This window comes from Theropithecus gelada, chromosome 12 (genome assembly GCF_003255815.1).
Source record: "Theropithecus gelada isolate Dixy chromosome 12, Tgel_1.0, whole genome shotgun sequence".
Lineage (NCBI taxonomy): Eukaryota > Metazoa > Chordata > Mammalia > Primates > Cercopithecidae > Theropithecus > Theropithecus gelada.
In genome coordinates, this window is record NC_037680.1 from 6,075,957 (window position 1) to 6,093,251 (window position 17,295).

A 17,295-nucleotide genomic window follows, 5' to 3' on the forward strand; every position below is an offset into this window, starting at 1 on the left:
ACATTCTTCTCAGCACCACATCGTACTTACTCCAAAATTGACCATATAATTGGAAGTAAAGCACTCCTCAGCAAATGTACAAGAACAGAAATTATAACAAACTGTCTCTCAGACCACAGTGCAATCAAACTAGAACTCACAACTAAGAAACTCAATCAAAACCGCTCAACTACATGGAAACTGAACAACCTGCTCCTGAATGACTACTGGGTACATAAGGAAATGAAGGCAGAAATAAAGATGTTCTTTGAAACCAATGAGAACAAAGATACAACATACCAGAATCTCTGGGACACATTTAAAGCAGTGTGTAGAGGGAAATTTATAGCACTAAATGCCCACAAGAGAAAGCAGGAAAGATCAAAAATTGACACTCTAACATCGCAATTAAAAGAACTAGAGAAGCAAGAGCAAACACATTCGAAAGCTAGCAGAAGGCTAGAAATAACTAAGATCAGAGCAGAACTGAAGGAGATAGAGACACAAAAAACCCTCCAAAAAATCAATGAATCCAGGAGTTGGTTTTTTGAAAAGATCAACAAAATTGACAGACCACTAGCAAGACTAATAAAGAAGAAAAGAGAGAAGAATCAAATCGACACAATTAAAAATGATAAAGGGGATATCACCACCGACCCCACAGAAATACAAACTACCATCAGAGAATACTATAAACACCTCTACGCAAATAAACTGGAAAACCTAGAAGAAATGGATAATTTCCTGGACACTTACACTCTTCCAAGACTAAACCAGGAAGAAGTTGAATCCCTGAATAGACCAATAGTAGGCTCTGAAATTGAGGCAATAATTAATAGCCTACCAACCAAAAAAAGTCCAGGACCAGATGGATTCACAGCTGAATTCTACCAGAGGTATAAGGAGGAGTTGGTACCATTCCTTCTGAAACTATTCCAATCAATAGAAAAAGAGGGAATCCTCCCTAACTCATTTTATGAGGCCAACATCATCCTGATACCAAAGCCTGGCAGAGACACAACAAAAAAAGAGAATTTTAGACCAATATCCCTGATGAACATCGATGCAAAAATCCTCAATAAAATACTGGCAAACCGGATTCAACAACACATCAAAAAGCTTATCCACCATGATCAAGTGGGCTTCATCCCTGGGATGCAAGGCTGGTTCAACATTCGCAAATCAATAAACATAATCCAGCATATAAACAGAACCAAAGACAAGAACCACATGATTATTTCAATAGATGCAGAAAAGGCTTTTGACAAAATTCAACAGCCCTTCATGCTAAAAACGCTCAATAAATTCGGTATTGATGGAACGTACCTCAAAATAATAAGAGCTATTTATGACAAACCCACAGCCAATATCATACTGAATGGGCAAAAACTGGAAAAATTCCCTTTGAAAACTGGCACAAGACAGGGATGCCCTCTCTCACCACTCCTATTCAACATAGTGTTGGAAGTTCTGGCTAGGGCAATTAGGCAAGAGAAAGAAATCAGGGGTATTCAGTTAGGAAAAGAAGAAGTCAAATTGTCCCTGTTTGCAGATGACATGATTGTATATTTAGAAAACCCCATTGTCTCAGCCCAAAATCTCCTTAAGCTGATAAGCAACTTCAGCAAAGTCTCAGGATACAAAATTAATGTGCAAAAATCACAAGCATTCTTATACACCAGTAACAGACAAACAGAGAGCCAAATCAGGAATGAACTTCCATTCACAATTGCTTCAAAGAAAATAAAATACCTAGGAATCCAACTTACAAGGGATGTAAAGGACCTCTTCAAGGAGAACTACAAACCACTGCTCAGTGAAATAAAAGAGGACACAAACAAATGGAAGAACATACCATGCTCATGGATAGGAAGAATCAATATCGTGAAAATGGCCATACTGCCCAAGGTAATTTATAGATTCAATGCCATCCCCATCAAGCTACCAATGAGTTTCTTCACAGAATTGGAAAAAACTGCTTTAAAGTTCATATGGAACCAAAAAAGAGCCCGCATCTCCAAGACAATCCTAAGTCAAAAGAACAAAGCTGGAGGCATCACGCTACCTGACTTCAAACTATACTACAAGGCTACAGTAACCAAAACAGCATGGTACTTTTACCAAAACAGAGATATAGACCAATGGAACAGAACAGAGTCCTCAGAAATAATACCACACATCTACAGCCATCTGATCTTTGACAAACCTGAGAAAAACAAGAAATGGGGAAAGGATTCCCTATTTAATAAATGGTGCTGGGAAAATTGGCTAGCCATAAGTAGAAAGCTGAAACTGGATCCTTTCCTTACTCCTTATACGAAAATTAATTCAAGATGGATTAGAGACTTAAATGTTAGACCTAATACCATAAAAATCCTAGAGGAAAACCTAGGTAGTACCATTCAGGACATAGGCATGGGCAAAGACTTCATGTCTAAAACACCAAAAGCAACGGCAGCAAAAGCTAAAATTGACAAATGGGATCTAATTAAACTAAAGAGCTTCTGCACAGCAAAAGAAACTACCATCAGAGTGAACAGGCAACCTACAGAATGGGAGAAAATTTTTGCAATCTACTCATCTGACAAAGGGCTAATATCCAGAACCTACAAAGAACTCAAACAAATTTACAAGAAAAAAACAAACAACCCCATCAAAAAGTGGGCAAAGGATATGAACAGACATTTCTCAAAAGAAGACATTCATACAGCCAACAGACATGAAAAAATGCTCATCATCACTGGCCATCAGAGAAATGCAAATCAAAACCACAATGAGATACCATCTCACACCAGTTAGAATGGCGATCATTAAAAAGTCAGGAAACAACAGGTGCTGGAGAGGATGTGGAGAAATAGGAACACTTTTACACTGTTGGTGGGACTGTAAACTAGTTCAACCATTATGGAAAACAGTATGGCGATTCCTCAAGGATCTAGAACTAGATGTACCATATGACCCAGCCATCCCATTACTGGGGATATACCCAAAGGATTATAAATTATGCTGCTATAAAGACACATGCACACGTATGTTTATTGCAGCACTATTCACAATAGCAAAGACTTGGAATCAACCCAAATGTCCATCAGTGACAGATTGGATTAAGAAAATGTGGCACATATACACCATGGAATACTATGCAGCCATAAAAAAGGATGAGTTTGCGTCCTTTGTAGGGACATGGATGCAGCTGGAAACCATCATTCTTAGCAAACTATCACAAGAACAGAAAACCAAACACCGCATGTTCTCACTCATAGGTGGGAACTGAACAATGAGATCACTTGGACTCAGGAAGGGGAACATCACACACCGGGGCCTATCATGGGGAAGGGGGAGAGGGGAGGGATTGCATTGGGAGTTATACCTGATGTAAATGACGAGTTGATGGGTGCAGCAGACCAACATGGCACAAGTATACATATGTAACAAACCTGCACGTTATGCACATGTACCCTACAATTTAAAGTATAATAATAATAAATAAATTAAAAAAAAAAAAAGACGAATGTTTACAAATACTGATGACTTACATAGAAATGCTTTTGAAAGGAAATACAGAAAATCCAGAATATAAAATGTAATGGACAAAATTATCTTAGTTATATTAAGTGCAAGGGGAAAAAAACTAGAAGGAAGTACAAGTTCCCATTAATGATTATTTCTGAGTATTAGATTGGGTTTTAACTTTTCTACATTTCTAAATAAATTTTCAAACAAATTTTATAAATAATTATCTTACGTTTTAACTAGGAAGAAAAACATTTAAATTAAAACACTATGACAGTCATATCCAGATTCTTTATTAATGGTGTGTGTGTAGGGGGGATAAGAGAGCTAATGACAAACACACATCAACAAATGGTGTTGAGACAAGGATATATCCAAATGCAAAAGATTAAACCTGGACCCTCTACCTCACAACAGATACGAAAATTCACTCATAATGCATTAAAGACCTAACTGTGAGAGGTAAAACTATAAAACTCTTAGGAGAAACCATAGGTATAAATCTTCATGATCTTGGATTAAGTAAGGGTTCTTTAGCTATGATCCTAAATATATAAGCAAAAAAGATAGGAGACTAGGGAAAATGAATTTGATCAGAATTTAAAACTTTAGTGTTTCAAAAGACACTATGAAGAAGACAAAATACAACCCATAGAACTGGAGAAAACATTTGCAAATTATATATCTCATAAGGGAATTATATTCCAAACATACAACAAATTATTACAACTGACTAGTAAAAAGAAGAAAAAATTTAAAATCTACAAAATATGTTAGACATTTCTCCAAAAAATTGATGTATACAAATGGACAATAAGCGCAGGAAAAGATATCCAGTATCATTAGTCATTAGGGAATGCAAGTCAAAACCACAATGCAATAGCATTTCATTTTCATTAGGATGTCTATTATCAAAAAGTCAGACAGTAAAAAGTGTTGGCAAGAAGGTGAAGAAATTGGAGCCCTCATTCACTGCCAGTGAGAATGCAAAATGGAGCAGCCGCTCTGAAAAAGTTTGGCAGTTCCTCAAAAAGATTAAACCTATAGTTACCGTATGACACAACAATCTCACTTCTAGGTATATTTCCAAGAGGATAGACAATATGTGTCTGCACAAAAATGTGTACATATTTATAGCAGTGTTATGTATAATAGCCAAATAAATGAAACCATCCCAACATTCATTAACTGATCATAGATGAATGGATAAACAAACTGTGGTGCTTTCACACTATGGAACACTCTTTGGCAATTAAAAATGAATAAAGTAATGATGAATGTTATAACATGGATGAACTGGGAGAATAGTATGTGAAGTAAAAGAAATCAGACACAAAAAGATCACATACTATATGATTCTATTTATATGAAAGGCTCAGGATGGGCAAATCTACAGGAAAAGAAAGTAGATTAGTAGTTTCCAGGGATGCGGGAAGAGGTAACTGGGGAGTGACTGCTAATGACATGGAATTTCTTTTTGAGATGATGAAAATATTCTGAAACTGATGGTGGTGATCGTTATACAACTGTGTGACTATCCTAAACATCACTGAATTATACACCTTAAAAGGGTGGGTTTTATGATGTATAAATTACATCTCAATAATAGAGAGAGAAAAAAATACACAAAACAAAAGCTGCATATTTGAAGCGATGGAATCCTATTACCATGTTCACATATAGAATGAAATTAGGGTCATAAAGAGAAAAAATGAAGCAAAGACAAGCTAGATGGACCTCCTGACATTTAGCAAGTTAGTACAACTTTATGAACCCCTAATAAGTCAAATTTAGATGTTAATACCTGCTCTATTTGTTTGGATGAGGAATATATGTTGCAGTTAATGACTACTTTATTTTTTATGATGATTACTTCTTCGTACTATTATGAGAAACGGAAAAATGGCCAATGAAACATAGTTCTGACCTAGGAATTGATAATGAAAAAAAAGTCCCCAATTCTATACAAGATATATTCAGTATGTACACACCATCTCCTTGAAATATACAGTGCCATAGTAAGTTGCATGGAAGGCTGCACCAGTCGCCCAACAGACCACCCTCTGTTCAGAACCATCTTGTAGCCTCCGGCTCCCCATTTCAGTTCCGGCCGCATTTCCCAGAGGCAGTTGGCAGGGCTCAAAGATGTGACCAAACAGGCCATCTTACATACATTGTGAGGACTAAATATAGAGGGAATCATTTTCTTAGAAATATCAGAAAGAATGAACAGTTTGGAAATAGTAAACTACAATGCACATGAAAAGGCTAGGCACACATTTGCCTGTGTAACTTGCAGATCATAATTAAAAGTGGGAGGGAGCACAGAGATGTTGCAGCATGTGCAGGGAAAAGATCCAGGGCCGAGGACGGAAGAAAATTAATAGGAATGGTTTTGGAGAAAGGAGACAACAACAACAAAAGAGAAATTAGGCACATTTAGAACAATATGATCCAAAAGATCTTTGAATAATGTCCCCAGAGAAATGCAGAGAGGTCTCCTGTTCATGTTCTTCCAAACAAAAGTCTTGGGTAGAGATGCTGAGAAGAATGCTTGTGCATTTCAATGCCTGGGTCTCATGGTATTTATTGTTTGTGCTCCTCCTAGCGTGTGGGATGGCTTTAAGAGGAGCATTCACACTTCTCAGGGGAAGTTGTTTGGACACCTCCCCCAGTGTGAATACCTAACAGCACTTCGCTTGTTTAGTTCATAATATGAGCCCCTGGAATGGAACCTGTTTTATTTTAAGTTTCCATGCAGTTAGCCCTAAAATTTTTACCATTAATTTTCTTCCGAGAAACATAACATGCTCTTTGGCAAGAATAAGTAAGTAATTCAAACTAATTGAGGAGAAGGCCCCCGTACGAATGAACGGAGGGCTTAAACTATAGTATCCTTCAAAGAAAAACAGTGAGTGCTTTTTTTCCCTTTTGTTTCTAAGTTCCAACAGTAGTAAGCTGGACTAAATAAACCATTGTTTTGTAAAGGTGCTTCGAAGATGTGCTTTAATGAATTGAGAAAAATTATATATAATTGCTATGATTGTTTGTTTGTAAATGGTGTCTCAAAGTGGTTCAACCATTTTATTTGAATAATTTAAATGCTGCTCTCGAAATATTGTTTACATTGTTTACTAAACAAACATTTCTCCATCAATTAAATAAACTTTTAAATATTGCAAAAATTGAGAGTACACCAAATATTTCTTATGTTTGAAAAATACTACGTATTCATACTGAATATTGAGATTTTCTAGTTTCTTGAGGTATCTTGAATTTATCTAGAGAATTTACACAATGATCCTCATTCCTTGTCCAAGCTGTATGTCCATGATTATTAATTTGTGTCAATGTAATGAATTCATGAGATTGTGAAGGGGTACACAAAAAGCCCTGGAGCAGAAATTTTGACTTTCATGTGTGTTTCAGTCCCAGCCCACCAGTGAACTGAATATGAGCCTTCAGACAGGGCTTTTAAAGCCTCAGACATTCGCTCAAGTCACCTACAGAATAGAGAGATTTCACCAAATACATGGTGCTGTGTTTACTAATTTACTGATACTCTCTTTGTTGTAAAAATAATTTAAGATGGCTTAAGTATCTCTAAGGCTCCCCCAGGGCTAGATTCTACAATGCTTTGATTACATTTGCAGACAGAGGGATTGGAAGTGGACATATTAATGTGTTCACTAACAATCTAGCTAACAACAGAAATATGAGTCCACCTCTTTCCCTGCTCAACCGGCTTTTTGGCCACGGGCAGGGTGTTTTCCTGTAATTATCCATCCAGTTCAGTTGCATTGCCAGTGAACACACGCAATATCAACAAGTATACGCAATTATGTTGAGGAACTATGCAGACTCTTCAAACAGAGGGAGAGTAGATGATAAAGACTGTCTCAGAGTGTGAGTATCACATGGCCTGATCATAGCATGTAGGTGATATAGCACTGCACTCAGGAGAAAGGGAGCGCCTAAGGTACCTTTTTTGCAAAAGGGCCCTTCATAAGGTGAGTTGGTGCAATCACATAGGTAGCCATTGTGCTTCTCCACACACTTGCCCCCGTTGTGGCAGATGCTGCCGTAGCTGCTGCAGTGACCCGGGCAGCCTGGCCTGACTCCAGATGTGACCTTTGCCCTCTCTTCCAGGTCCAGTTTCTGTCCATTCAAGTGTAAGGAGCGAATGCATCCTAGGAAGCCTTTCTGTCTGGATGACGTTCCCCCTAAGAGGTTAAATAAAAGGAAACAAATGTAAGGTATTATAGGGCTCAATACATTTAGGTTTAATGTTGGCATGGGTAAGAGTTAAGTAGTCCTCTGTTGTCATGCAGGGCTACATTGATTTTTTATTAAACTTTCCAGTGAGAGTTGGAATTCCAAAGAGCTTCAAAAAAAAAAAAAAATGCATGTCCTAGAAACATGGGTGGAGCTAGAGGCCACTATCTTTAGCAAACTAAGGCAGGAACAGAAAATCAAATACCCCATAGTCTCATTTACAAGTAGGAGGCAAATGATGAGAATACTTGGATGCAGAGGGGAGCAACAGACACTGGGTCCTACTTGAGGGTGTCGGGTGGGAGGAGGGAGAAAATCAAAGAAATATAACCATTGGGTACTAAGCTTAGTACCTGGGTGACAAAATAATCTATACAACAAATCCCCATTACACAAGTTTACCTATATAATAAACCTGCAGATCTACCCCTGAACCTAAAATAAAAGTTAAGAAAAAAATACACATCCTTCTAGGCTGGGAACCCCCTCCCTCAGGCTCTTGCCATATACACACAAAAAAAGTGAAAGATTATAGTTCCTGTATTTTACAGGTTTAAGAGTAAAACTTCAGATGGCCATGTTTCTTGTGAAAAAAAAAAAAGTTCTTACATAGTCTACAGCACAGTTGCATCTGAAGTGGAAGGCACAGAGTGGGACTGTCCTTTCTGGCAAAGTTAGACAGCAGCTGTTAAGTACACCAACTTAGAAAACTTCAGTAGGCTTCCTAATGCTTATGCAGTGCAGTGCAGTGGAGTGGAAGGTGGGTAGACCGGAGCCAGATAGACATGGAGTCAAAGTCATGTCACTTGCTGATTAGCCATATTGACATTGGAATTACCTAAGTCTCAGCTACTTGATCTATAAAATAAAAATCAATCTATTGTGCGGGTGTATGCTGAGGCTTCATTAAGATCATAGAATAGGCCAGGCGCGGTGGCGCATGACTGTAATCCCAGCATTTTGGGAGGCCAAGACAGGCTGATCATCCGAGGTCAGGAGTTCAAGACCTGCCTGGCCAACATGGTGAAACCCTATTTCTACTAAAAATACAAAAGTTAGCCAGGCATAGTGGCAGGCGCCTGTAATTCCAGCTACTTGGGAGGCTGAGGCTGCAGTGAGCCAAGATCACACCATTGCACTCCAGCCTGGGCCACAAGGTGAGACTCTGTCTCAAAAAAGAAAGAAAAAGAAAGGAAGGAAGGAAGGAAGGAAGGAAGGAAGGAAGGAAGGAAGGAAGGAGAGAAAGAGAGAAAGAAAATAACATCGAGTACAATACTGTTCAATCACTGCTGCTCTCTTATGCCCTCTCTTATGCCTTCTCTTGCACCTTTACAATGGCTAGAACCAGGTCCTCAATATATATGTGCTGATTAATCCTTGAGCTTTTTCTTACATTATGATTTAGAAGACAGATTTCTTTTTGCAAGCCTACACAATAGGCTTGTAACTTTCTGCTGAGGATATATCTTGTAGGTTTCAGAGAGATTTTATGTTTCTTGAAAATTATTCAAGAATCAGGCAGATTTAATATTTCAGAGTGTTTTGTTCCCATCAGAAATCCAGTATTCCACCAGCCTACCCCTCTGATATCAAAAAAAATGTATGTTGAGAGACAAGCCAGGAAACTAAGCTAAGTTCCATTAGAAGGTATTTATTTGGTGCTGAAACTCGTAGGAGAACCCAGGGGAGGCGGAGGTACAGCCTAGCCTTAAAGAACACAACTTTTGTTTCAAATCCTCAGACTCAGGTCTACATATATGGATGAGTAAAAGCCACACACAGGTCTCTGAGGTCTGCCAGATGTACTAACGGAGAGGAGGAGAAGGTGGAAGGGAAAATACCAAGGTCAGGACCAACTCGTCATTCATTTTCTGTACCCTTAGGATCTCTCATCTGAGCCTCATTCTAGAAATTATTCTACAACTTTATTAAATCTTTGTCTGGGCAAATGACCAGAGACAAATGTGTTCTTATCAAAGCGGATCAGATGAGAAATTGAAATGCATAATCTTAGACAGGGAATAGAGGTGTTAAGTGAGAAACAAAGCTGTACGTTAAAGGAATGAGTAGATAATTCAAAGAATTCCTGGCATTAGTCAGACTGGCCCAGTGGTGGGTCAATGGCTTTGAGGAAAGCAAGGAAATGATTAGAAACGGGGAGGACGTGAGGGGGGGGACACGGGGCAGGGGAGAGTGGGGAGAGAAGGGTTGTTTCTCCTTCTGGTCTCCTTCTGCTGACCAGGTCAGCAGACTCATAAATACATGTATGACATTCACTTGTTCCGTCCAAAGACATTTATCCTAAGGGATAAATCTCGTCTTGCATTCTGAAGTAATGATTCATAGAATACAATGTGTGTTCACTCATTATATTTTCAGTTCCCACAAGTGATACCCAAGCAGGCCAGGAGGCCAAACCCAAATTGCATTCTCCTGTCTGTCTCAATTTTGGTAAGTAAATCTCTTTAACCACAAGATAAATCAATTATAAGCACAAGCAGATCATAGAGGAAGGTTCATTATTTCTTTCCTAGAGAGTGTGTAGAATAAAGAGGAGAGGATTTATGTAGTCAAATGTTTGGTTTCGTTTTGTTTTTCTCATTTTGTAGTCACTCCCCATAGTGGATTTGAATAACTCTTCATATATCTTGTTAGTGTCATTTTTCTTTTAGCAGAAGTGAAGAATGAAAGATCTATTGCACATTTTCTTGCGCGTGACTTAGTCAACAAGTTTATTAATGGAGAAGAAGATGACTGGGGTGGGTGGTTTCTTGGGCAAAAATGCACTCCTTAAGGTTTGAGACTTACAGAGCCTGGTGATAGTGACATACAACAGAGGGATTATTTCAATTACAAATGCTGACGAAACATAATGACACAGTGAGTTATGAACTCAATTGCACAGTGAACTAAATTTCCATTTTTAACTGGTTGTTTTAGCCTTTACAGAGGAGAAAACTAGGAGTAAGTTTACTTTTCCCTTTTTTCTTTTTCTTTTCTTTTCTTTTTTTTTTTGAGATGGAGTCTCACTCTGTTGCCCAGGCTGGAGTGCAGTGGTGCAATCTCGGCTCACTGCAAACTCCGCCTCCCGGGTTCACGCCATTCTCCTGCCTCAGTCTCCCGAGTAGCTGGGACTACAGGCGCCGCCACCTCGCCTGGTTAATGTTTTGTATTTTTAGTAGAGACAGGGCTTCACCATGCTTTTTCTTTATAAAGAGAATAATTTTTTTAAAGTGGCCCTTCTTACCTACTCTGGGTAGAGAGTTACTGGAGGCGTGAATCTTCTGTAAAACTTATTGTACAGAAACAGAAAGGCAACGGTAATCTTCCCTCATCCCCCTTGCTCACCGTCTTCCTCCTCTACCCCAGACCTACGGATTTTCTCTCCCTCTCCCAGAAATCTCTATTTCTGAATCCATTTTTCTCTCTCTCTCTCTCCTCTTTCTCTTTCCTTCTTCCTTCCTTTCTCTCTTTCTTTTCTTTTTTCCTTCCTGCAAAAACATGCTACCTTCAGCCCCGGCTCTTCCTTTCTATTCACCGTTTTGTGGCCAGAATTAATACAAATTTGAAAATGTGATTCTGCTGTACGTGGTTGATATCCTTCGGAAACTAGTCATTGTCCTAGGGATTAAGCTGAAATTCCTGATCACAACTGACACAGCAAGGGAGATCTGGCCTCCCCTTACCTCACCAGCTTCTTTCTCCCACACTTCCTGCACTGACATCAGTGCACCAAGCATTCCAAACCACTTGTGGTTCTCATGCCACATGACCTATCTAGACTTTGGACCTCTTCACATATGTCGTATTTCCTAGTATATTATCCATCCCCCTGCACTCCACTGCTTGTCCTACACTACCCCTGCAGTCGCAGACACGCACACCTGAACTCATATAAACGTATTAGTCATTTGTCTTTCTACCCACCAAGCATTTGCTTATTTTAATTATTTGTCAATTTTTTAAAAAACACAAAAAAATACTTTTAAAAATTCTAGTTAGTTCCTCATTGAAAAACCAGAACATCTCTTAACAATGACCCTGCTTTCTTGCATGGCAGTTCTCAGCTGCACTGGGGTCAGCTCCTTTAAGATAGGGCATGCACTCTCCGCTTGACCACAGAGCCCACCAGGAAGACTTCATTCATTCATGTTGCCTTCCTGGCCACTGCAAGTATTTAATTTTTCCCCTGTTGTTCTAGTATACTTTTATTTGTACTTGTTTGCTTCTTGTATACAGTTCACTCTGATTTTAGAAAAACAAAAAACATGTAGCATTATACTTAGAGAAGCTTAAAGGTTTTTTCTTTTTCTTTTTTTTTTTTTTCTCAGCCTTAATCTGTGAGCTCTTTGAGGACCAGAGCAATGCCTCTGGTTCTAAAAACAATATTAAAACATACTAGTCATACTAGTTGTAGGTTAGAAACTTTATACTAAACTCATTAAACTGTCAATGGGAAAGAATGTATTCTTCATATCATTCACATTGCCTAAGAAAACAACATCAGAGATTGCTTTGGCCAGAGTCGGGAATTAAACAGATTTTATGTGGCAAAACCTGGAGTCACACTGGACCTTGTGATCTTCAAAGCCTGCAGGTAGCTCCTTGTCCTAAAATTCTAAGATGAGTATTAGACGATTTGGGTCAATACCACAACTAAGTGATTCTTCCACTTTCTTCCTCTTGTCTCTTACATGTTTTCTTTCACCAAATATTATACCAGCATGCATTTATTCTCTCGGCTTCCCTATCAGTCTTTTTGACAACTCAGACCATTAGTTGGCTGGCCTAGCTAGAAGCAATTTTGTATGATACTCTTCAGTTGGCCCTTGGTATCAAGTGGGTTCATTATGATGATGTTTCCTTGGACTGACTATGAATCAACTCTTAAAGACTTCACTACCATCATTCTAAGCCTGTCTTTGAAAACCTCCATGTGTCAGTCGGACAAATGGTCATTGCTTCCAGAGAAGCATCTCAATTCCTCGTGCCCTCCTTGAGCACAAACGCGGAGCCTCTATTTCTCTCATGTGTGTCTGCTCTGTCCTGCACATGCTCCAGCAAAACTCATTTTCAGAGAAGCCCCTGGAAAAACACAGACTGCATCAGATCAGGCTCTTATTTCACAAAAATTAGTACAGTGCCACCTTTCCATCCTCTCTTCTTCCCTCCCACCCTTTCTTCCTGCCTTAATTTTTTTTCTGCCCTTGAACATGGAGCAGTTTGTTTTCTACTGAAGTTCAGCTGCATTTACCACCTAGATTTCAAAAAGTGGCAGACTTTTTGACTAAAGTGGCAAAGGTTTAACATACACATGATGAATAAAAACAAGTACACTAACCATCAATTATCTTCTGTTTTAAGCCCTGGTTCTCCAATTGGCAGAATCTTGGTACCAGGAGGAAATCCTACTGGAGACTTTAATTTAAAAATGTGATTTCCTTAAGGATAAAGCATGTGTCTGGTTGAGTTTTGCCAGATAGAGAGATTTCTTGCTCAGGAATCACTAAACACACACTATTTAATAATACTGGCAGTATTAACTGGATGCCCAAAATGTAAAATAATAATAATAGTGATCAGAACTAAGAATTTATTTAAAATCAAAACCTTCTACATGCTTCATTGATTTAATCCTCACTACAAATTGTGACACCTCCAACCAAATGCCAAACCCCCTCAAGAAACTGGAAAAGAGCTTAGTAATAACTTGAATTTGGTTAACAGATTAAAATAATTTCCTTATTTGTTTGGTATAAATAAATGTTGTGAAAGACTTGTGAATAATAATTCATCAATGCATGTTAAAAGCCATTACAGCATTGTTATTATGGGCTTTATTGCACTTTTTAAAGAAAATAGCTGAAAATGGAGCTCGGAGGAAGATTACAAGCAGAAACATTAATATTTAATTGATCTTTTGAAATAGTTGTTACAGACTTGGGGAGGGAAGTGTCTGACAAAAGAGAATGATACATAAGTCATGGTAATTCTATATGGGGAACTACTTATAAAACCATTAAAACTTATGATGATGAGAAAACTCAACTTCAGTGATTGAGGCTGTTTTTAGCACCGTGTTTTATTTTTTCTTGTGTTCAAGAACAAATGCAAAAGTGCACAGGAATATATGAGTTGATAATTTTTCACAAACTGAACACATCAAAGTAACTAGCAACCAGATCAAAAGACAGAATTTTACCAGCACGCCAGAAGCTTCCTTCCAGTCACCAACCACTCCCTTCCAAGAATACCGCTAACCTGTTTCTGAAATCAGAGGTTGAATATGATTTAAATGGGAATCATATTGCATGTACTATTTTGACCCTGGCTTCTTTTGCCTAGCATTGCATTGATGCCATTTGTCCATATTAATAAAGGAAGCTGTACAGTATTCTGGTTTGAGAAACATTTCATAAATCATCTTTCTTTCTACTGTCAATGGGCATTGTACAGGTTTTGGTATTATGAATAGTGCTGCCATGAGGAATCTTCTGTATTTATTTTGGTTCATATTTCTGTTGGTGTACACCTAGGAGTAGAACTGTTGGTCATAGGGTATACGTATGTTTGACTTTAGTAGATAATGCAAAGGAGTTATCTTAACTGTTTCAATTTATACTCCCACCAACAATAAATTAAATTTTAATTGTTTGCATTCTCAGAATGATGCTTTTTTTAAAAAAAAAGTTATTTGGTCAACATGCTAAATGCCAGTGATTATTTTACAAACTACAGACGAAAAAAAAATGAGAGCAATTGAACTAAAATTCTCCCAGTCCTGGGCTACTTACTGGAAATCTGATTTACACTTTCCATTTCTACCTATGGCTTGTGGTTGGTCAGAAGCCTCCCCTATACTGTGTTCAAACTAGATCTTTCCTACTGTTTAAGGTCCATATGACCTTCTAGTACAGAAAAAGGTGTCAATTTCATAACACATAATGATGGGGACAAGTTAGAATAACAATAATAACAAGGATAAAATACTGAAATATCTAGAGGCTTTTAGTCTTTTGTGAACACAAAGCAAGCAGGACACATTATCATCCATGTTTTCCTGCTGAGCGTGCAGCCACCATCAGAGGTTACCTGGCCTTCAGGAATAAATGCAAGGAAGCAAGGTGGCTTTGCAGAAGATAAAAGAGGAGAAAAAATGAGGGTGAATAAACAAAAGGATAAAAAATGATGGAACCAGAGGAAATGCATAACACAATGTGCTTTGACTGAAAGGGGAAACCTGCAGGCTTTCCCTCAATTCTAAGAGAGTGGAGATATTATAAAAAAGAAATGGACCTCATCTACATATGCACACATATACATATATATGACTGCTCCACTGCCCTCCATTACTGCTTTTGGAGCACTCTCCTCTGGGCAAGGACTATTTCTTATTAGTGGGTGTGTGGGTGAGAATCTCGTGAGCCTGAATCTGCCCTTCAGGGCATCAACCTCATCCTGACAGTGACCCCCACCATGTTTTTGATGAATTAATTTATCTGTGAAAGGATGGGAGATAAAAGGTAGAAAAGGAAGGATCCTTGAGGATAAGAGTTTGTGGGAAAATGGCAGAGAATGAGAAGCATAAGTGCACCCAACTCTGTCATTGATATAAGCACCATCTCTATTTTAAGACAAACCCAAGCTCAAAGCAGGGCCCCAGTGCAGTGTAGATGGTGGCAGGAAATGCAGTGTCCATGTTGAGTACCCCAAATAGACAGCAGGGTCTGGAAGGATGGTCTCTCTTAGAACCTGAGGCATTTGGGCTCCAGGTGTCCTCCCAGATACCTGAATAAGCGAGCGATTGACTTAGCAAGGTAAGAGACTTGCTTCCTACACAGTGAGTGGGCACACAAGTCTCAGGCTGCCTTCCAAGGGCCAATTTCTTCAGACACTGTACTCACTGCAAATTAATCTTATTTCCCCAATATAAGAAAGAGAGAGGGCAGGAAATAAATAGTTACACAACGTAAGGGAAATAGAGTCTGGGGCCTGCCTCTGCATAGAGTTGGGAGCTGCATCCAGTTTTCCCTGCTCATACCGCCTTGAATACATACCACATACCACAGCATGAAGGACTTACCACTAGAAAATCCAACTCACCTCTTCCCTGAGCCTGTACCTCCCAAAGAGTGAATGGATCTTATTTATCTCCATGACCCCATTGCCCAGCCCAGGGCTGATTGAGCATGCACTCAGAAAACATTTGCTTAGTAAATTACGGAAGGAAAAGAATGTGAGTGGGGAAAAAAAGGATAAAGGACAAAGAAAAGCAAGTAGAAGTGCAGAATCAGACCCCTGCCCCTCAATCCCCATCCCGCAAAATGCTCCAAACTCCACCAAAGCACCTGTTTTGGGTAAAACAGTAGGAAAGGAGGTTGATCCCTGGGAGAATGAAGAATAAATTCTGATTAAAGAAAACCATTTCAATTTAAAACAATCATACAGTCTGGCTTTTTGCTGCGCTTTATTCTCAGTGCAGAGCAAGAGAAGGTCAGTGGCTGAGGCAAAATCCTGACTGCCCAGAAGGCATTGCAAATGTATGAGGAGTGTGGTCAGCTTTCAGTGTATTTCTGGTATCCTCGAATCACAAGTAAAGGTCCAATTTCTGGTCTGGGCATATCCTCTCACTACCAGATCAGACACAATTCTCTGATTTGGAGAAACAACCCAAAAAAGACTGTCTTATTGAACAGATCAGGGGGAAGTAACAGCAGTGAGAATGCAATTTAGCAATAACAATTCCGAAGCAGGTGTATGTGAACCATATAGTAATTTGAAAATGTGGTGTTGAAATCCCTTTATCTTTCAAGTTGTTGGCTAAGAAAATGGCAAGAAACTTTCCCCTTTATAAGGACTGGCCCTCAGCTTTCGAGGCACTCACACTCCAATTACAACAGTGTGTGGGGACATTTCTGTTGATTTGTGAGAAGAAGTAAAATCCAGGGATCCTTCCCCCTGGAGCCATTACACCAATTGAGTGTGTCATTTAAATGTCAAAACCCCTCAGTTTCCAAAAGGAGTGTCTCATTATGCCACTGGGGTGAGGGCACAAATCATTTCCCATTTGAAACAGTCTTTTGCTTGCCATTCTTATTTAAGAACCCTTAAAAGAAAATCCCAAGGGGAACAGGGACATCTATTGCTGCATTCAGTGTTTGAAACTGATTTGCAAGGTATTGATTATTATTAAGCCCAGTGGGCAGATGGAATAACTGAGGCTCAGAGAAAGTAAGTGGCTTGCCTAATACCATAAAGCCACTAGTGGAGTGGACTGAACTGGGAGCTCTGCCTTCATTCACCTTCATTAATTCATTATATATATATATATATATTTTTTTTTTTTTTTTTTTGAGACGGAATCTCGCTCTGTCACCCAGGCTGGAGTGCAGTGGCCGGATCTCAGCTCACTGCAAGCTCCGCCTCCCAGGTTTATGTCATTCTCCTGCCTCAGCCTCCCAAGTAGCTGGGACTACAGGCACCTGCCACCACACCCGGCTAGTTTTTTTTTGTATTTTTTAGTAGAGA

The 17,295-nt window shown here is 39.0% G+C and overlaps 1 protein-coding gene across 1 annotated transcript in view; it reads right to left on the reverse strand.

Annotated features, from left to right (window-relative positions):
* The window catches only part of CNTNAP5 (contactin associated protein like 5), a 683,524-nt gene that overhangs the window by 129,196 nt on the left and 537,033 nt on the right, over nt 1–17,295 (reverse strand). The window contains exon 17 of the mRNA XM_025405058.1: nt 7,476–7,715. Coding sequence (XP_025260843.1) covers nt 7,476–7,715 — 240 coding nt within the window. The remainder of the gene's footprint in view (nt 1–7,475; nt 7,716–17,295) is intronic.